Here is a 20,183-nt window from a genome sequence, read left to right on the forward strand (position 1 = left end):
GCAGGACTGTGGGTACGCTCCACGCTGCCCTACCGTTCGTGTAAAGTCCCATTTGCTTAAAGTGTGTTTGCATCGCGCGAATATTGGAAAAGGATTACGTTGTGTATTCAGACATTTTTTTAGTTCAGGAGTTCTGGGTTGGAACTTATTTGAATACCTACTTAATGTCAAATGTTTACGCAGAGAAACGCCTAAACTAAAGCCACAACCCCACAACCGTAGTTTTTGCTTTATGGCGAGGTAAAGAAGCCGAGACCTTTTTCGCCTCGAGTTGTCGTCCTTTTTTGCCGTGGTTCGCTTTCTCGTCAAAAACAGAGTCAGAATTGATGCTATTCGAACGGTTTCTTCTGTCCTCTGAAGACTCTCGTTTCTCCAGGGATTTGCGCGGCACGGGTATCGGATGCGACATCATTGCTCCGGTAGAGCGTCGGTTATGCGAGCGCACCAGTAAGGACGAGTCATCTCTTAGTCTAACGTCATTAGACGAGGTAAATTCATTTTTAGTCCGCAAAAGCTTTTTACCCAAATTTCCAATGACCCCGGACTTCTTAACGCCATCGTCAGCTCTATGAAGGTTTTCTCTCTTCTTCATTATTTCTTCCATAGTGTTCGAGAGATCTTCTTTCTCTTCCACGAGCTTCTTTCTCCTTTCAATATCCCGGATGTTCTCCGTGACTTTTTCTTCACGTTTTCTCAGAGATGATTCCTTTATCTGAAGCCCAGCTTCCTCCTGTCTGACTCTCCGTTCTCGATTTTTCACTCTTCTCTCACGTTCCCTATGACCTTCTTCATCGACATCTAACTTTGTCTCCAGTTCCATAAGCCTTTCTTCTGCTTGTTTTAGAATAGCATGTCTCCTACACAACTTAGCATGCCTCTCATCGATCTTAGATTGCCGGGCTCTCAGCTTTGCTTCAAACTCGCCCAATTTCGCCTCCCCCACCGCTAACTTCGCTTCAGACACAGAGCGCTTCTCGGATTTTGTCTTTCTCTTTGCTTTTTGCTCCAAACTACGAGCTTCTTTTACGCTCATCGGTTCTCCTATCCCGGAAGCGGCGTTTTCTAACGGAAACTTTACATCCTGGTCTTCAGTCACTTGAACATGATTTTTTACGATTTCCTTTTTATTCCCAAAAGACGTTCCTGCTTGCTTTTGTTTCGGTCCGTTCAATACAAACTTATTGTAGCCCTCAGTGATCAACCGTTTGTCCTCTAAACTGAATTCAATTTCTTCCTCGTGCTTTATCCTCCTCCTAAGTAATTCTTCCAATGTGTTTGGATTATTGTTTAAATGTCTCGCCTGGTTATTATTGGGTAATCCAGGCCGTGATATTCCGTTGCTCTGTCGTGCAAACCTCTTGTTTTTATCACTGTCCACTGTCTTAACTATGGGCTGTTGCCACCTTTGCGACAACACCTTCTCTTCTTCCGAATCTTCCTCAACTGATGACGTAGTTGATCGCTCTGATTCGGCATCGTCATCACTGACGTCACTTCCGTCGTCGGTTCCCGTGCTATCATCCGTATCAACCGACTCGTGGGCGTGGAAAGTCTTTTGGGCGTCTTCGCTCTCTACCACCGAGCGCGTCATCTTTCGCTTATTTCTGGTAGACTTCTTAAAACTTGTCTCTGTAATGACGTCACCGGCCTCGCTGCTACTGTTGCTATGGATACCGGACGAGGTTGTATCAGAAAAGTTTGTGGGTTTTGTTTGAGTAATAATCTTCTTCTCTTTCATTTCATTGTGCAATGCCCGAAGAATAGTTCGGTTGCTTGTCCCCGGAATTATAGGTTTTCTCGATGGCATTATCTGTCACAGCAAACAACTAGAAAATAAAATATACTCAATTACAAATCAGTAACTTGAACAACAATTTAAACCAATATGTTCATTTTTTTTATTTTCTGCTTACTCGTACGCAGACACAAATAGTTAAAAACCTACAATGCTTTCAAAGTTATTTGTCGTTACTATATCCGACATGACGAATCGCATTTATCGCCTCCAGTCCAATTCGATTGATGAGCTTTTTTTTATCTAACACGCATATCCACAAACAAACGAATCTAAAACACATGAATCATAGATTCCAATCTACCGTCCAACTTATAATCAAACCATGCGAACTTGTGTTTTATCACGGCTTACCACGCGGATACAGATTTAATTACAGAGCATATATATCTCGTTACGTTGACGAGCAATTAATCACGGAAACTTTTCGGTAGGTGTGTTATAACTTTCGGCTTAGCGGCTTACTTGCAGTCATGCAAAAAAATCCGCCTAAATCTTAGGCATGCAGTCTTTTAAACAAATCCAAAATGCCAAGTATCTAACTTTGCTCGTAATATAATAAAAAAATTTCTTTCCAAAATTGTTGTAAATCTGTTTTGATTACGGAAGTAAAAAACGCAAGCTTGGTTTATAAATCTGTGCCCTGGGGGTTCTGTCAGTTAATGAATGTATCGAAAAGTTCTTCATCGCGGGTTGACATAATGATCGCTCTATTATCGTATTATTGGCTTTTCGTAATGGCATGAAAACGTTCCGCTCCAACACGATAAAAGACCAAGTCTCGATTCAACCTCCCGGGGCTACATTGCACACTGATCTACTGAGAAAAATGCGACCCCATTGCCCTTACGTGTTTTGCTTGTTTATTTTTGAAACTTATATCATAAACCTCATCACTGCCATTTTAAACTCAAAGTAACCAGTTTGCTGCCTTTTTAAATCTAAAAATGTAACATTGGTAGTTTGCCAAAGCTATTTCCTGTCCCATAGTTAAAATAACGTCAGCTAAATTGTTATTTTCCTGTATGGGCGTAACTACGTACTCTACTACTCAAGCGCAACGATTTCTGATCGTCATAAGAGTCCAATGACGCCACGATATACTTAGTTAGAACTGAGAAACGTAAGTTTGATTGGGTTTGGCAATATTAATCGGATTATTGTACGGAATTAGCGTTATAACTATTAATTCCCGCCAACATAAAAAGTTCGTTATCGCATTTGGTTCTGTTAATACAGTTTCTCATAATTTCGTGCAATATTAATAAAGTTTCATACTATATAATGTACATTACAATTTTTTTCATAAAACTTCGACATTTAAACACCATTTTAACTACAGTGCTTCTCAAAGACCCACATATTATAACGCTGGTATTAACTTTACTAGCCCGACTGACACTCGCACAATCTCGCTAGCAATTGGACGCTTACTGGCTGACAGTTGAACCGAACGACCATTTCACAGCACTGTCACCTTTTTCAAACTGTAATTAAAAGCGGTCATAAAAACCACGGCTTCTTAAGCAGAGAATGCACCAGCGGGCACAGTACATGTTCGGAGCACACTCTTCACACCAGTGCCTTCTACGATTTTACAAGCAGTCATTTGACTTTTAAAGAGCAGTTATGGTTCTAAAATATCACGGACGAATGGAACTGCTCATACAAAACTATGCAAAAATAAATATTACATGTGAAAGTTAGCCCAACGACTCTAAACGCTCTTGAAACATTTTCGTGTAAGTTACGATGATAAACTCGATTAGGAAATGTGTTCACAATTTAAAATGGTTCACTGTCGATATATGTTCCTAATCTACATCTACCCATAACTTTCGTATTCCAGCAGTCTACATTCGATGGTACACTACTATCTTACAACACCAACAGTTGCCTAGACATGAATAATATATATACCGAACCCTTACCTTCATTTTCGTTGACTTTAAATCTTCAATAAACTGTCGCTTAGGCTGATACCAGATTTGTTTACAAACTTTCACAGGAAAAGTCTCGTTTAGAGAAATACGCCAGAAAAAGTGTGCGCTTTTTAAGCTGTGACGTAAAACAACCCACTGTGACGTAATAGATCAATCTTATTGAATAGGAGGCGAAAGGCCTAACCCAATTTGGAGAAAACTAACTTTTAAACCACAATGCTTCACCTAACAACGTTAGTGAATATAAAATGGCCACTTAGTTTTAAAGGATTTCTTCGTTACATTTATGTTGACCCAAGGCCAAACTTTAACCGTTAAGCACGCCTAATTTAATTTAACAACGGATAACCAAATCTTTACACTAAATTAAAGCATCCCTGCTTTGACAGCGATATTCAAATCAGACTTGTGCCCCCTTTCGATCGTACTGCATGACTTTGTAACTTAGCAAATCTTTCACTTTTATGTTTACCAATTAACACCTGAAATATATCTTTCAAAGCAGTAAAACACACGCGTTGGTGTCGACTCTGCCCCAAGGCGACACAGACCTCTTTGCAGCAGTGACGTAAGGGATTAGGCAGTTCAAGGGAAGAAAATGTAGATGGTACAGTAAGGTGTGGGAAGATGAGACACTTTTTAGCTTTATTTCCTCGTACCATTTAGTAGTAAACAAATAACATTCCAACAATTATAAAACTATATCCTTAACTCCCATATACCGTCGTTAATTGTTTAAAACACGATCAGGATATTTGGATATTATGTGCTAAAGGTGTCCCATCTTCCCCCACCCTACTATATGTTGTATCAATTGTAAACTCGTACATATACCGAGCGGATTTGTATTGTCACAGAGGAGCAGCAAAATTACAACTCTCCACTACCGCAATAATTACCTCCATTAATATATCTACCCGACTAATTAAGTCATCTTTAAGTTTGCGTCACGATCGTTCAAATACGTCACGGACATTAAATATGGACTGGAGCAGTCATTTAAGTGGTCATCTTTATATTCACCTGCGGGGGTGGATGTAAACAGTAGTGCAGTAATTTAAATTGGTGTCCGAAATTTTTCTGCAAGACACTTCAACAGCGTGGTAGTTTCCCGCCAATTTATATAGGATCGCAATACGTACCCATACTAAAAAACGGAAAATATACTTTAAATCATATATATGTTTGTTGATTGTTGTCAAACTCCAAACTTAATATAATTTTTTTTTTTGTACAAAGACAACCGATCATAAATACCGATTCAATACCATGTGTTAAGTCTACAATAATCCCGTATATACAAACAAACCGATGACGCAGCGTCGAACGAGCAACTCAGCACAATACAGTGTTATTCGCTATGTTATTTATAAAATCCTATGTTATTCATAATTTTTCGCTATGTTATGTGTTAGTCGCTATATGTTATTTATAATTGCTCGCATATAACCGCCTAGATCAAACGTCTATCGAAAAACGCCATAAATGGGTATTTACTGGTCATCCAGCATGCTTTGTTTTTATTATTTTTAATTAAAATCCTAGTGAACGTCGCCTATTTTGCTTATATGTTTATATCCCATTTTTTAACGAATTTCAAACTAATTTTATAAGACTCAGTACGCATGAATATGCAATGTTTATGGGAATAGATAAAGGAATTATATAGTGTAATCATAGTACACTTCAGTATACCATGGTGTAATAGATACAGGGCGCCCAGCCCCCAGTTTGCAATCCCTAAAGTGGTTCACAATAGTTGTCTATACGAAGCAGAGCTATATAAGGCTATACTACTGGTTATCACACGCAAACCTATGTTGGGGATCGGTTAATCGTAAAACTATACAACCAATGGGCCAAATAAGGTTTAGGAACAAAGTACACACTCTTCATGCTCTTATATTACAGCATTCAAACATTAACTACCAGCTATAGCGGTATTGAGTGATCAATATTTGAACAACTTTACAATTACATTGCCATAAATGGAGCCGGTACATGCAAGGCCAATTCTGGTTGTCTTATTTGGTATTCTCCAGTGACTTATCCTTAGCGCCACCCTACAAAGAAAATTTTGGACAGGTTGTCACTAATATATAAAAATACACAAAGGTAGGCATAAATATATAAATAGGCGTAGCGAAAACAGGTCATAATTTTAGACACCACGGTTACGGGAGCTGTAAAAAATCTCCTCTAGTTCAATATTTAACGATTGAGATTTATATTTTTAAGTCGATAGCGGATTTTACATTTAAAAAAAAGCAAAAGATTACTAGATGTCGGAGTCGCCGTGTGTCGAAACAGCCAAGGGACCAGTCAGGGGTAAAGTTGTTGGCAGCTCAAAATACCCGAACGCAAAGCAAGTTTACAGATTCAGTTCGATTCCATTTGCCAAACCACCCGTCGGAGATCTTCGCTTTGAACGTCCACAAGAGTAAGTTGTAGTTTGTTGCAAAGTAGAACCTATATTTTTGTGCGTAGGCTAAACAATAATGTATTTTCAACAGTTCAGAACCATGGTCTGAAGTACTTGACGCGACTCGACAGATCGTTTCTCCTATGCAAGACACCTCGGCGTGGGAACAACTGAAGGCATATGTTGTTTCGGACGACCTGTCCAAAGAAGAGAATGAAAACGTTAGCGAGGATTGTCTGTACTTAAATGTCTACACTAATACCGTGAATAACAAAGCAAATCTGCCGGTAGGTATAATGTTTCAACTTATCAGTTTGTTGTAAACTATAAGTTCTGTGTCGTGATGTCAAAAAAACAATAAAAAAACTAGCATCTTTCGATTCCTCAAACCTATTTGACTGAAATAACTTAACATTCTTTCTAGGTGTTGGTATGGTTATATGGCGGTGGTCTTACCATGGGCGGTGCATTGGGCTACAACGGACAGACTATATGCAGCATGCAAGACGTAGTAGTTGTAATCCCAAATTACAGAGTGAACGTATTCGGTTTCTTTACGGCTGGAAAGAACACAAAATGGAAGGGCAACATGGGATTCTTTGACCAGCTAAAGGCATTAGAGTATGATCGTAATGTTAGCTATTTCCGATTGATTGAATGTTTAACTTACCTTGCGTGGTTGGTGGGAAAACGACATTCGTTATAACACGAATGTTCTGTTTCGTTTTTTATCTCGTGTCAGCTTACGAAATAGTGTGTGTAATTTTGTGGGTGATTAATTTTCTTTGTATGGCTGACAACTTGGACAGCCCATTAGTAACCACTCAGTTTGAGCAATGTCCGTTAGGTTTTTTGCCCAAGGACACATACCCACAACGATAGCAGCACCGAGACTTGAACCAGTAACCTGGCGCGCTAACCACCACAGTTGTGCTTATACGGCGATTGAGACACATAAAACGTTTCCTTTTTTCCAGATGGGTCAAGCATAATATCAAGGTATTTGGTGGCAACCCTGATAATGTGACATTATTTGGCCAAAGTGCCGGTGCAGTATCTGTCGGATACCATGTGATGTCTCCCCTGTCTCGTGGCTACTTCCACCGTGCTATTTCACACAGTGGAACCGCAACCATGCCAATAAGTATGGAGAATATGTGACGGAACTGTGAAACAGGGATTTAACCTAAAGTTTTTTAGGTATGATAAAAACAGGCTACGACAAGTTCCGAAACTTTATGCTGGAAAGTTTGAACATTACGACTACTGACCCGGACGAAATGGTCGCTGCGTTGAAAAGGGTTACCGCCACAACAATAATGGAAGCGCAAGCAGCAGCATTTATGAAGGTGGGTCTGAGAACGATTTACCAAATGAACAACTTCTGTGAGTCATATGTGCACTATAAGTGATTTGCTTTCTATAGTGTCCTATGGAACCATTCGGTGTCTCAGTCGATGGAGATTTTGTGCCAGAAGAAACTTTGGCAAGAATTAATAAACCCGGGAGCGTTGCTCCTGTTCCGTATATAGTCGGTTGCAACAACACTGAGGCATATGGGGTCATCTCGGGAATGATTCCAGAGTTTGAGTCTGGTTCTTCAGAAGAAGGAGTCATTGGTTTCTTTAAGATGCTTCTGCATTGGAAATCTGAAAATGTAAGTTTTCACAAACTTAAATCATTTGTTCATTTGAATTTATGAGGATAATATAAAGGCATGACTAAATAAATTAACGAAACATATTAAGCTAAACCTCGCGTATAGCAGGCTAATGCCAGTCGGTATAACACAAAGGCTATATTACATTTCGCGCGTCTTTGTATAGACGATAGCTTATATAATATTATTTTTGTTTCCGTTTAACAGCCTATTATAGACCACTACATTGAATCAATGTCCGTTAAGGAACCTGGCCACCATTACATCATTAAACGCTACCACTATAGCTTTATATGCAGTAAATGGTAACCCACTCGTACATCATATTACACAAATGTTCTTAGAGCATTGCTGTCCGTGGGAGAAATCTGGAAGATACAATCAAGCTTATTTTGGAAAAATACAGCAAAAAATACTCGGTTGACGATAAACTCCGTTGGAGCAAAACAGCAGGAGATATATTAGGAGACATATGGTTTTCAGTGGCATCGTTACTGCAAGCTAATGCCCATGCAGGTCAGCATAATTTCTGTTTAAAATATTATCGCATAAGGGTAAATTTGCCGGCATATAGCTATCTTAGTTCGCACGTATAGGAAATCAACGACCCGCTGTTGTTTGATTGTTGCAGACGCCGGCCATCCGACGTACTTTTACTACATGACCCAAACGCCAACGTTCTGTCACAGCAAAGAACATATAGTTTCTGGTGACATACGTTTGAAAGTTGACTCCTGCAAATGTGACCATGGCGATGATCTTTTGTTTACGTTTGGTATTCCATATCATACCGCTAAACTTACCTCTGATGTAAAGTTCACCAAGGACGAATGCAAAATGTCAGAGCAATGGATGAACTATATTGTAAACTTTGCAAAAACTGGGTAAGCTGTATATGTCCACTTGAATGCTAGTACCATTTTAAATGTATATGTCGATAGTATAGCAGGGTGGGTATAGACGGGACACCTTTATTACATATTATTTAAATATCCCAATTGTGTTTTAAACAATTAACAACGGCCTATGAGTTGTGAGAATACGGTAAATTCCTTGAATGTTCTTTGTTTGCTATCAAATAGGACGAGAAACAGAACAAATAAGTGTCCCATCTCCCCCACTCTACTATACATACCACATTGATAAAGAGCTACTGTGATAGATTAATCATTAATCTCCGACAATATTTATTTAATTGCAGAAATCCAAATACCGGAGATAAAGACGTACCTGTTGAATGGCCGGTCTACAAAACTGCAGAAATGAGTCACTTGGTTGCGCAAGTCCCGTTTACGGTTGATAGGAACTTTATAAAAGCAAACCACAAACTTCTCTCCAGGGAGATTTTTGATATAAGCGATTAAATTTTCGTCGTAAAAAAGCTGTTGTCCGATACAAAGAAGCCAAGAAGGCCTTTGTAGTATAACTGTTACAATTCCCTTCCTGGCAATCGCTGTCCTATTTAAAGAGATAAAAAACTAAGTTTATATTTGTTAATTTCGCAAATATCTTACGCCAATTTCGTTTCCATGCTCGTAAAATATCAAATTTACTTTTTGTGCGATACACGAATTTATTGAGCACTGATTTTATTAAAAGCTTTTTAATCATTATAATTTTAACGCCGTAATAGCTTACCAAATATCGTTTCTTTTAACAAATGCTTCGTATTTGTGTTTATAGAACATAAATAATTCGTGTTAATATTATTTTTGTAGTGTCCAAACAATTTTGGTTGTACAAGTTTATAAAACACGTATGTTATGTGGCAAACTCCATCATTACTTTTGTGCATATTGGTTTAAATATCTGTGTCACAGGTCAGACTGCTAGTAAACCCAAGAGTTATTAATAGTTGTTGAGCGAAGTCGTACCGAGCTTGTGCAAACATTAACTTCTCTTGAAAATCAAATATTTGATTAGCATCACAAGTGAAGGGCACTTTTTTGTGACACCGGTGTTATAACAGGGCGTATATGTTTTTACAGTTTCAGTGTAAGACATAGCTTTACTGAAAGTGTATATAAATTTTTAACTGCAACACAGTATTTAAAAAGTTAAGAACCCAGTAAAGGTATTGTTTACTGTCGTTTACTTTCAGAAAATTTAGAAATAAATTGTTATTTCAACTGTCTGTGATGTCGGAATCGCCGTGTGTTGAAACAGCCAAGGGACCAGTCAGGGGTAAAGTTGCTGGCAGCTCAAAATACCCGAACGCAAAGCAAGTTTACAGATTCAGTTCGATTCCATTTGCTAAACCGCCTGTCGGAGATCTTCGCTTTGAACGTCCACAAGAGTAAGTTACTGTTTTATAAACATTACAGTATAATACATTGGGGCCAATATATGGTTTTCTTTATATGGTACTATGAGATAATATGGGATACCATTACTACCTAAATCACATATTTCGTTATCGTGTTTTAAAGACCTTATGGGATACGGTTGAAAACTACCGTAAAGTTATTTGGTAAGTACCAAATAAGACGGAAAAGGAGAAAAAACAGATATCTTACCGCACCGTATTATTTATACCAATCTGTTGATCTTATTATCTCTTTGGTGGTGTTCATACACTGGGTCTCATTTAGGCATCGTAACGCCCAGTTCGTTTAAATGACATTTGCATTATATTCCTTTGCAGTGCAGAACCATGGTCTGAAGTGCTTGACGCGACTAAAGAAATCGCTTCTCCCATGCAAGACTTAAGCATGTGGGAGTATATGAAACCGTATGTTGTTTTTGAGGATGTGGACGACAAAGATTTTCGAAATCTCCAAGAGGATTGTCTCTATCTTAATGTTTTTACGAACAACTTGGACGCCAAAGCCAATTTACCTGTAAGTGCTTTCCACTTTATAGTATTGAATAAAAATAAATGTACGAGCGAATGAATGATGTAACTTACTCTATGGCCGGAAAACGACCATGGTTAAACATGTGTGTTTTGTTTTATACATCTCGTGCCAGCTTGCCAAGTATGTTACTTTGTAGGTGTTTATTTTTGGGGTACATTTTTCATGCGTGGCTGATAATTTGGACAACCCATTACAGAAACCACTTTTTTTTGCGCACATTATTTGTTAGTAATTTTTATCGAGATTCTTTATTTATATAATGCAGGTGTTAGTATGGTTATATGGTGGTGGTCTTTCAATGGGAAGTGCTGTGTATTACGACGCAAAGACTATATGCAGCATGCAAGATGTAGTAGTTGTAATCCCAAACTACAGAGTGAATGTATTCGGTTTCTTCACGGCTGGAAAGGACACAAAATGGAAGGGCAACATGGGATTGTATGACCAGCTAAAAGCATTGGAGTAAGACTTTAATGTTTATGGTTGGTTCCTGGATAAAAATATCCTTCTTTGTAGGTGGGTCAAACACAATGTCAAATCATTTGGTGGCAATCCTGATAACGTGACAATCTTTGGCGAAAGTGCTGGTGGTTTATCCGTCGGTTGTCATGTTTTGTCGCCGCTTTCACGAGGTTATTTTCACCGTGCCATATCTCACAGTGGGACTGCGACCATGCCAAGTAATGTTGCACCAATATTATTTTAAACTATGATTTTACAACCTGTGTTTTAAACAAATACAGCTATGATGAAAACCGAATACACAAACTTCAGAAAATGCATGCTGGAACATCTGAAAATTACAGCTACGGACCCGGACGAAATGGTTGCTGCACTCAAAAAGGTCAGCGCCGAAAAGATATTAGAGGCTCAGGGAGAAGCATATAAAAAGGTGGTTAAATTATACAACGTATATTTATGGACATTTGAAGTACATTCATTTGTAATATTCAATGTTTGTTAGTTTCCAATGGGAGCATTTGGTCTCACCGTTGATGGAGAGTTTATTTTGGGAGAGGGAACGGAAACAATTACTAAACCCGAAAGCATTGCGCCTGTCCCGTATATAGTCGGTTGCAACAATACTGAGGTATGCGGAATTCTTTCTGTTATGATCCCAGAGTTTGCGACTGGAGCAACTGAAGAAGGAATTGAAGGCTACCTTAAGATGCTTCTGCAGGCGGAAAAGTTTCCCTCGGTAAGTAAATACTCCAACCCAGAGTTTATATGGGTTCAATCATAGTATACTGATGTATACTATATGGTTCAATGCTATTCGTTGCTACCATTGTGGGCGTACGTGTCCTTGGGCGAGACATACTTAACTGTAATTGCTCTCGAGTCTAACCGAGTGGTCACTATAATGGGTTGCCCAAATTATCAGCCAAGCACACATTAAAAAATTAAGAACTCTTCCCAAAATAATAATTCCCTACAAAGTAAGATACGTAGTAACTCGTAAGCTAGCGCGAGGTGTATTTGCAACGAAGCACCCGTGTTTAACGCCTGTCGTTTCCGGCCACGCGAGTATAAAGTAACGATTAAGTCACACAATCATACACATAAACGTGTCAAACTTGATATCTTTGCCATGCAAGACCGCAGCTAAAAAATATTCTGTCACACAGGATTCTCAGCGAGAAGCTGTTGGAAAATTGCTTAAGGAAAAATATATCCAAAACTATTCGGTGGATGATAAACACCGATGGAGTAAAACAGCGGGAGAGATGTTTGCTGATATGTGGTTTATTATTCCGTCGTTGTTGCAGGCGAACGCTCATGCAGGTTGGTAAATATTTGTCATAGTTATTTTAGTGCACTGTACCGTTGCAATGTTTAATGCATGTAGGCATTACATAGTAGGGTGGGGGAAGACGGGACTAGCACATACTATCCAAATATCCCGATCGTGTTTTAAACAATTAACAACGGTCAATAGGAGTCGTGAGGATACGGCTTTATAATTCTTTAATTGTTCTTTGTTTACTACCAAATGTGACGGGAAGACAAAATAAAAATGTGTCCCATCCTCCCCCACCCTATATACTATATAGTTATATGTAAGCAGAGTATATATAGAAATATTGACTCAGCGATACCGAGGGTGTACTACTGTCATATATTTCATAACATAACATTTTATTTGTGTTTTAGCTACCATTTTATATTAAATATTAATTCATGCAGAAGAAAATAATCCGGTATTTTTTTGTATATAATTGTGCAATATTCACAGTTATATTAATTATACAGACGCTGGCCATCCGACGTACTTTTACTACATGACCCAAGCGGCAAAGGTCTTCCACAGCAAAGAATATGTCTTGTCTGGCGAGTTAAAACCTAAAGTTGACTTCTGCGAGTGTGACCACGGTGACGATCTTATATATACCTTTGGATACCCGCATTCAACTACTAAGCTGGCACCCGTGGTTAAGTTTACGGATGAGGAACGCAAAATGTCAGAACAATGGATGAACTATATTGCAAACTTTGCAAAAACTGGGTAAACAAATATGTAGTATGAAGTTAAGTAGGGCCACTTTTCGCACACATTATCTAAATATCTTGATCGTGTTTGAAAAATGAACTACTGTTCATTGGAGTCGGTTTTATAATTCTTTAAACGTTCATTGTTTTCTACCAAAAGGCACGAAAAAATAGAATAAAAGGTGTCCCGACTTCCCCCACCCTACTACGTGTGAACTTAACTAACGATTTGTGTATACATCCAAATATATACTTGTACCAAGCGAGTGTGTATATAAAATAAAACCAGTACTAGATTGTTTATTAATTTTTCTAACATCAACAATCTATTTATAACAGCAATCCAAACACCGGGGATAAAGAAGTTCCATTGCAGTGGCCGATCTACAAATCTTCAGAAAGAAACCACTTGACTGCGCAATTTCCATTTGGGATTGGTCAGAACTTGTCTGGGGACAAGTTCAAATTTCACACAGAAACGATCGCCGAAATGAAAAAATAAAAAGATTCACAGAAATACATACAAATACATTATCAACGTATTATTATGAAATATGTATCCCATAACCTCTTTTAGAACAAATATAAATAATTCATATTTTATTTTAACAAAAAAATAAATGTTTCACTTGTGATTTTATGCACTCAATTTTTATGTTTTAATTAAAGTACCTACCAAGAAATTGGTCGTACTTTCTGTTGTACGTTGCCTCGGACTGGCTTAACAATTGCTATCAGTTAGTAAGAACAACGAACCTATAGCTAAACTACGTAAATAATAGAAACTTTATATTTAAGGTATTTAAAGTCTTACGTGTTATAGAACGAATTAGCATTACAAAAAAAAACTTTAAAAGACTAGTCGAATATATACCAAGGCACAGTTTGATTTCCTTTATCATATATAGGACATCAATTATATACGTTTTATCATTTGGTCGATTACCAATAAAAGAGTAACCGTAAGTCATGATCACGATCAAAGGTTTTATGGAATGGAAACTGTTCTACACATGTAGTTTATAGTACATGATTATACTGTTCTTATTAGTTGATAGAGAAAATACATATAAGGGCTCATAGGACTATAGGAGCCTCGGTCCCAGTTTGAAATCTATAAAATGGTTCATAGTAGTCGTTTACGAAGCAAAGCTATATAAGGCCATGCTATTAGTTCACACACAAACTTATGTTGCGCATCGATTAATCGTAAAACTATACAGCCAATGAGCCAAATAAGGTCTAGGAACAGCAGAGTACACATGCTTCACTGCACCTTTCTCTCTTACCACAGCATTTAAACATTAACTAGGGGTATTGAATGATCAATATTTGAACAACTTTACAATTACACTGCCATAAATGGAATCGGTATACAGGCAAGGCCAATTCTGGTTGTCTTATTTGGTATTCTCCAGTGGCTCAGCGCAATACCTAATACATAGAAAAACTTGGACGGGTCGTCAGCAATGCATACATAAAGGTAGGCATAGAGGTATATAAGTAGGCGAACACCCAGCGAAAAGAGATATTATAGACACCGCAGTTACGTGCAGTGAGAAATTGTACTTATTTAAAAATAAGAACAAGATTACTATAGATGTCGGATTCGCCGTGTGTCGAAACAGCCAAGGGACCAGTCAGGGGTAAAGCTGTTGGAAGCTCAAAATACCCGAACGCAAAGCAAGTTTACAGATTCAGTTCGATTCCATTTGCCAAACCACCCACCGGAGATCTTCGCTTTGAACGTCCGCAAGAGTAAGTTGTTTGTTGCAAAGTATAAAACCTATTTTGTGTTAAATGCCCGGCGCCGTGGCAAAGTGGTTAGCGCGCCTGCGCCTCTAACCCAGGGGTAATGGGTTCAAGGCTTGTCGCTGCTACCATTGTGGGCGTCTGTGTCCTTGGGCAAGACGGGACGTCCGAATTATCAGTCATAAATTTAAAAAAATGGAAAAAATCAAAAAAAAATCAGAAAAACATAATTACCCACAAAGTAACATACATGGTAACTCGTAAGGTAGTACGCGACAGCACCCGTGTTATAACGACTGTCGTTTTCCGGTCATGCCAAGACAAAGTAAGTTTAATTCATTCGTTCATTCATATCTCCAACAGTGTAGAACCATGGTCTGAAGTACTTGACGCGACTCGACAGATCGTTTCTCCTATGCAAGACACCTCAGCGTGGGAGCAGCTAAAGGCTGTTATGGTTTCGGAAGACTTGCCAAAGCAAGATATAGAGAACATTAGCGAGGATTGCCTATACTTGAATGTCTACACTAATGATTTAAATAGCAAAGCAAATTTGCCGGTAAGTGCTATATCCGTAAACTCTTTGGTCGATGTTGTTATGTATCAAAAAATACTGGTCAAATATGAACTGTATATTGTTTTATACACTATGTAACAGGTGTTGGTTTGGTTATATGGCGGTGGTCTTACCATGGGCGGTGCATTGGGCTACAACGGACAGACTATATGCAGCATGCAAGATGTAGTAGTTGTGATCCCAAATTACAGAGTGAATGTATTCGGTTTCTTCACGGCTGGAAAGGACACAAAATGGAAGGGCAACATGGGATTCTTCGACCAGCTTAAAGCATTGGAGTATGATCTGATGTATTTTTGATAGAGTTGTTTAAACTAATCGTATCCTTTTTATAGGTGGGTGAAACACAATATTCAAGTATTTGGGGGAAATCCTGAAAATGTGACAATCTTTGGCGAAAGTACTGGTGGTTTTTCCGTCGGATATCATGTTTTGTCGCCGCTTTCACGGGGTTATTTTCATCGTGCTATATCTCAAAGTGGGACTGCGACCATGCCAAGTAATGTTGTAGCAGTATTATATTATACTATGATTTTTTAACATGTGTTTCCAATACATACAGCTATGATGAAAACAGAATACACAAACTTTAGAAAGTGCATGCTGGAACATTTGAAAATTACAGCTACGAACCCGGACGAAATAGTTGCTGAAATGAAAAAAATCAGCGCCGATAAAATAATGGAAGCGCAGGCGGAAGGGTTTAAAACTGTAAGTGTCTTAATAGGCTCTATATATACGACGAGTGATTGCTTCGTTTTTACAATCCATCTATATTTTATTTAGTGTCCATTTGAAGCATTCGGTGCCTCAATCGATGGCGAGTTTATTCTTGAAGATGCGTTGGATGGAATTAGAAATTCGTCTAATATTGCCCCTGTACCGTATATGGTTGGGTGTAACAACACAGAGGGGTTCGGGATTATCTCTGGAATGATTCCTGAGTTTGAATCCGGATCGACGAAGGAAGGAGTTATGGATTTTCTTAAAATGATCTTGCAATACAAAACCTGCACTGTAAGTAGAAATACATATATATTCAGCAGTTGTTTAAAATGTTCAAATACTTGTTTGTTTCCATGCCTCCTTTTTATGTACTCAAATAAATATATAATTATTGCAGTATTTTTTTAAAACGACTGAATAATGTTTTTGTCAGGAAAAACAACTAAAAAATATTGCGGAATCGCTTCTGAAAAACTATAGCAAAAATTATTCCGCGGAGGATAAACTCCGATGGAGCAAAGCAGCAGGAGAAATATTGGGGGACTTGTGGTTTGCAGTGCCATCGTTGTTGCAAGCTAATGCTCATGCAGGTCAGTACACTTTCAACTCTCAGTAAACTTTGCTGCTTTATAACTGATATTACCAAACACACTTTTCCTTGGTTGTGTAAAAAATATGCTAATTTCAACATAACAATTGTTGCAGGCGCTGGCCACCCGACGTACTTTTACTACATGACCCAAATTTCAAAGTTCTGTCACAGCAAAGACCATGTATTATCTGGCGATTTAAAACTTAAAGTTGACTTTTGCGAGTGTGACCACGGCGACGACTTAACTTATACCTTCGGATTGCCATACGCCACCACTAAATTGTCGTCAGAAGTTAAATTCACCAAAGACGAGTGCAAAATGTCAGAGCAATGGATGAACTATATTGTAAACTTTGCAAAAACTGGGTAAGCATACTTACCCTCGCGTGGCGAGGCAACAACAGTCGTTATAGCACGGGGGTTCTGTTTCATACAACTTGCCCGCTTACGAGTTACCACCAACAATAACTATCTTTATTTTGGCAGGAATCCTAACACCGGGAATAAAGATGTTCCCGTGGAATGGCCAGTCTACAAGTCTTCGGAAAGAAACCACTTGGTAGCGCAAATTCCATTCGGGACTGGTCAGAACTTAAGTGGAGACAAGTTCAAACTACACACCGAAACGATTTCCGAAATGAGCAAATAAAAAATGGTCTTGTTTGTTCTAATTTCTCATGTACTGATACCGATAATTTACAAAAGCCCTTCTGCATTGCCTAATAAATTCCTTAATCACTTCTCGTTTATGTTTATTTAGATAAAAAAACATTTACTAGAGCAATGAAGTCCATATTTTACTTGGTATCTGGTCAGTCAGTCTCCAAGTCATAGCCAAAGTTCAGTATCATGTTTTCCGCAGAGTACTTAGACGTAAACCATAGGGTGGGGACTAAAAACCTACGATTTCATAGAAATCTTGTACAGAATTATCTCATGCGAAATTTTGTACGAATGTAAACGAAAATTGTTCATGATTTGCATGCAATTTTGAACAGAATATTCGCTGGTGTAACCGTTAATTGATTGCATTATATTCTTATACTATGCTATATTGTATTGTTGTATATTTTATTCCGTGTTAAATCCCTGTACCTACATCAGGAACGCTTACTTTACGAGTAAGCGATGAAACCTTTTGTATCGAATGTTCGGTTTGTAGTTCACCCCTTAACCAAGGGTAGCAGGTTGTTTTTAGACGAAGAAGAAAAATTTCAAGAAAAGTAAGAGATTCTAAAGTTTTCCATTTGTAATTGTATACCTTGTAGCAAATTTTAGTTTAACATGTTACAGTTAAAGTTAATGGTAGTCCAATAGATACAGCGCAATTTCTCCCAACTAGGTGTATGTGTCCTTGGTCAAGACACTTAACGGCAATTGCTCAAACTGAGTGGTCATCAATGGGTTGTCCAACTTACCAGCTATACATAAAAAAGAACAAAATACCCCACCCCCAAAATAATCACTCACAAAGTAACATCATACATGGTTACTTGGAAGCTGACACGAGGTGTATGAGACTATGTTATAACCACTGTCGTTGCCTAGCTACACTAGGTCGACTAGGATAAATAAGTTAATGTTATATTCATTAATTTAGGTTTTTCACAGTATTCCCAATAGGGATGCACATTACAGAATTTCGAATCTTATAGATTCGAATCCTTTTGTATTCGAATCTAATTACGGGATTCGGTATTCTGTTTAATGACGTCATCACGCGTCATCTCATACACTATATTAACAATTTTTTAAACTTGATATTTAAAAAAAAAAATTTTTGTGTTTGTGGGACTTTCGAGAGTAAACGTTTTGCAACGTCTTTTCATAGCCTGCTATACGTTTCATAACGCAAAAACTACCCAATAGTACAATTTTTGATCATTTTACAGCTCATTATCAAACAAGGCTAATATGAAAGACTCAATAAACTGACTTATGTGGGTAAAAAATATTTTTTCCTATAAATGTAAAAAGATTCGAAATTCTAGATTCGGAATTCTAGATTCGAAATAAAGTATTCTAGGATATCCTAGAATACCTAATTATTCTGTAATGTGCATCCCTAATTCCCAACAATAGTAATTTCTAAATTCACAATTTCTCATTTGACAGATTATTGCGATTATCTGAGAGCACATTTTCTGCCCACAACAGTGATTTGCCACCTGTGTTGAAAATCCTTCAACAGCAAGTGATCAGTGACTGTGCTGTAGGTCCTAACCATCTCTCGTTCCTTCTTGATGATGGCAGAGTATGCAGAGTGGGCTATACTGCAAAATCTAGGGTCGCGCACAGTGAAAAAACTTCTGAAGATTTACCGAAAGAAAAAAATCAACAGAACAGCAGAGCTGGTAGGGCAGTTTTGGTTTTATAAAATATATATATACGTTTTTGATAACTTTTGTTTATAGTTAATGACATGTGTTAGGGGTTAGTGGGTTTTCTTTTTTCTGTAATGTATTTTAACTGTTTTTATCTTATCAAACATTTTCCTTTTATTATTAAACACATTTAAAACAAAAAACCTGGATATCGGTATAGACTGCTGTCATGTTTCTGTTAAAATTGACCAGAAAATCCATGTATTAACTTATTTTAATATTTTAAGGAACAAGAATGTGCAAATCCATGCGTACTTCAAGCGACCCACCATGGGCTCTGACGGCGGATTTTCTTGGCATGGGAAGTTCAGGTTCGTGGTCAAGATGGGGAAATAGAATTGGTGTTGTACGCTCTACAACTTCCTCATCTGGTAACACTTTACATGAAACAATGTTATACTAACAGTGCACACATCACAATCTGGTACTCACAGTTGGTAAAAATACAATAGCCATGCAATTGCAAGTTGGTGACCATGTTTCTGACCTGTCAAATATTAGGTCATTTTCAAAATTTCTAGGATTGTCATATCTCCATGTTTCTGGATTGGCGCATATATATGGCAATAATAAAACTGCTCAAAATCTTAACTATTATGTCTTTTATCAGTGCACAAAGTTGGAGCTTAAGACTGAAACCTTCTATTTAACCTTTACATTAATTAATTCATTGTCTTTTTATCAGGCACCACCACTGCAGTGACGACTTCAGCTCGTAAAACGACGAGAGGTTCTACCAACTCCACTAGCATATCAAGCTCCAGTATTCGTCTTATACGAACCGGGCAAGTACGAGGCAGAAACCTTCCACTGATGTCTAGCGGTCAACGAGCGATATTATCCGCCCAAGTGCCTGAAGATTTGATTAACCAAGTTCAGGTTTGTTAGCATTTCTTATGTACTTGGATGATTTATCTTATACACTATAGGTTAATACAAATAGTTTAACCTTTGTGTACTGGTTGCGTGGTCTGTATCGTGACA

At 38.0% G+C, this 20,183-nt stretch overlaps 4 protein-coding genes across 11 annotated transcripts in view; 3 read left to right on the forward strand and 1 right to left on the reverse strand.

Annotated features, from left to right (window-relative positions):
* Positions 1-62: 62 nt before the first annotated feature.
* On the reverse strand, positions 63-3,875 carry LOC100176381 (golgin subfamily A member 6-like protein 6). 2 transcript variants are annotated; one of them, XM_002127292.3, is made up of 2 exons: positions 3,727-3,875; positions 63-1,826 (listed from the first exon to the last, which is right to left on the reverse strand). In XM_002127292.3, exon 2 carries the CDS (start codon positions 1,805-1,807, stop codon positions 197-199), a length of 1,611 nt encoding a protein of 536 aa, XP_002127328.1. In that variant the 5' UTR covers positions 1,808-1,826; positions 3,727-3,875; the 3' UTR covers positions 63-196. The 2 variants fall into 2 exon arrangements, with proteins under 2 accessions (XP_002127328.1, XP_026696484.1); XM_026840683.1 differs by lacking the exon at positions 3,727-3,875 and adding an exon at positions 1,946-2,040.
* A 1,548-nt stretch (positions 3,876-5,423) lies between these two features.
* LOC100177230 (carboxylesterase 5A-like) lies at positions 5,424-13,854 on the forward strand. Of its 4 annotated transcripts, XM_026840680.1 has the most exons (10): positions 5,424-5,853; positions 6,021-6,178; positions 6,252-6,447; positions 6,585-6,781; positions 7,138-7,304; positions 7,361-7,509; positions 7,587-7,817; positions 8,165-8,336; positions 8,452-8,704; positions 9,022-9,613. In XM_026840680.1, the coding sequence occupies exons 2-10, from the start codon at positions 6,021-6,023 to the stop codon at positions 9,182-9,184; spliced, it is 1,686 nt and encodes a 561-aa protein (XP_026696481.1). In that variant the 5' UTR covers positions 5,424-5,853; the 3' UTR covers positions 9,185-9,613. The 4 variants fall into 4 exon arrangements, with proteins under 4 accessions (XP_026696481.1, XP_026696480.1, XP_026696483.1 ...); XM_026840679.1 differs by having other exon boundaries at positions 5,424-6,178; XM_026840682.1 differs by lacking the exons at positions 5,424-5,853; positions 6,252-6,447; positions 6,585-6,781; ... (4 more) ...; positions 8,452-8,704; positions 9,022-9,613 and adding exons at positions 10,465-10,660; positions 10,944-11,140; positions 11,195-11,358; ... (3 more) ...; positions 12,932-13,184; positions 13,508-13,854 and having other exon boundaries at positions 5,984-6,178.
* Positions 13,855-14,547: 693 nt separating this feature from the next.
* LOC100184223 (carboxylesterase 5A-like) lies at positions 14,548-17,556 on the forward strand. Its single transcript, XM_009859337.3, has 10 exons — positions 14,548-14,651; positions 14,769-14,926; positions 15,284-15,479; positions 15,579-15,775; positions 15,833-15,996; positions 16,060-16,208; positions 16,284-16,514; positions 16,657-16,813; positions 16,929-17,181; positions 17,302-17,556. Exons 2-10 carry the CDS (start codon positions 14,769-14,771, stop codon positions 17,462-17,464), a joined length of 1,668 nt encoding a protein of 555 aa, XP_009857639.1. The 5' UTR covers positions 14,548-14,651; the 3' UTR covers positions 17,465-17,556.
* Positions 17,557-17,817: 261 nt separating this feature from the next.
* ci-zf(ubr)-5 (zinc finger protein) overlaps positions 17,818-20,183 on the forward strand; it is a 62,713-nt gene continuing 60,347 nt past the window's right edge. For 3 of the 4 annotated variants that reach the window (XM_018817615.2, XM_018817617.2, XM_018817616.2), the window contains exons 1-4: positions 17,818-18,038; positions 18,931-19,169; positions 19,427-19,570; positions 19,885-20,078. In XM_018817615.2, coding sequence (XP_018673160.1) covers positions 17,944-18,038; positions 18,931-19,169; positions 19,427-19,570; positions 19,885-20,078 — 672 coding nt within the window. In that variant the 5' untranslated portion in view covers positions 17,818-17,943. The remainder of the gene's footprint in view (positions 18,039-18,930; positions 19,170-19,426; positions 19,571-19,884; positions 20,079-20,183) is intronic. The other variant, XM_018817618.2, reaches the window with a different exon arrangement.

Source organism: Ciona intestinalis, chromosome 2 (assembly GCF_000224145.3).
Source record: "Ciona intestinalis chromosome 2, KH, whole genome shotgun sequence".
In the NCBI taxonomy this organism is placed as follows: domain Eukaryota; kingdom Metazoa; phylum Chordata; class Ascidiacea; order Phlebobranchia; family Cionidae; genus Ciona; species Ciona intestinalis.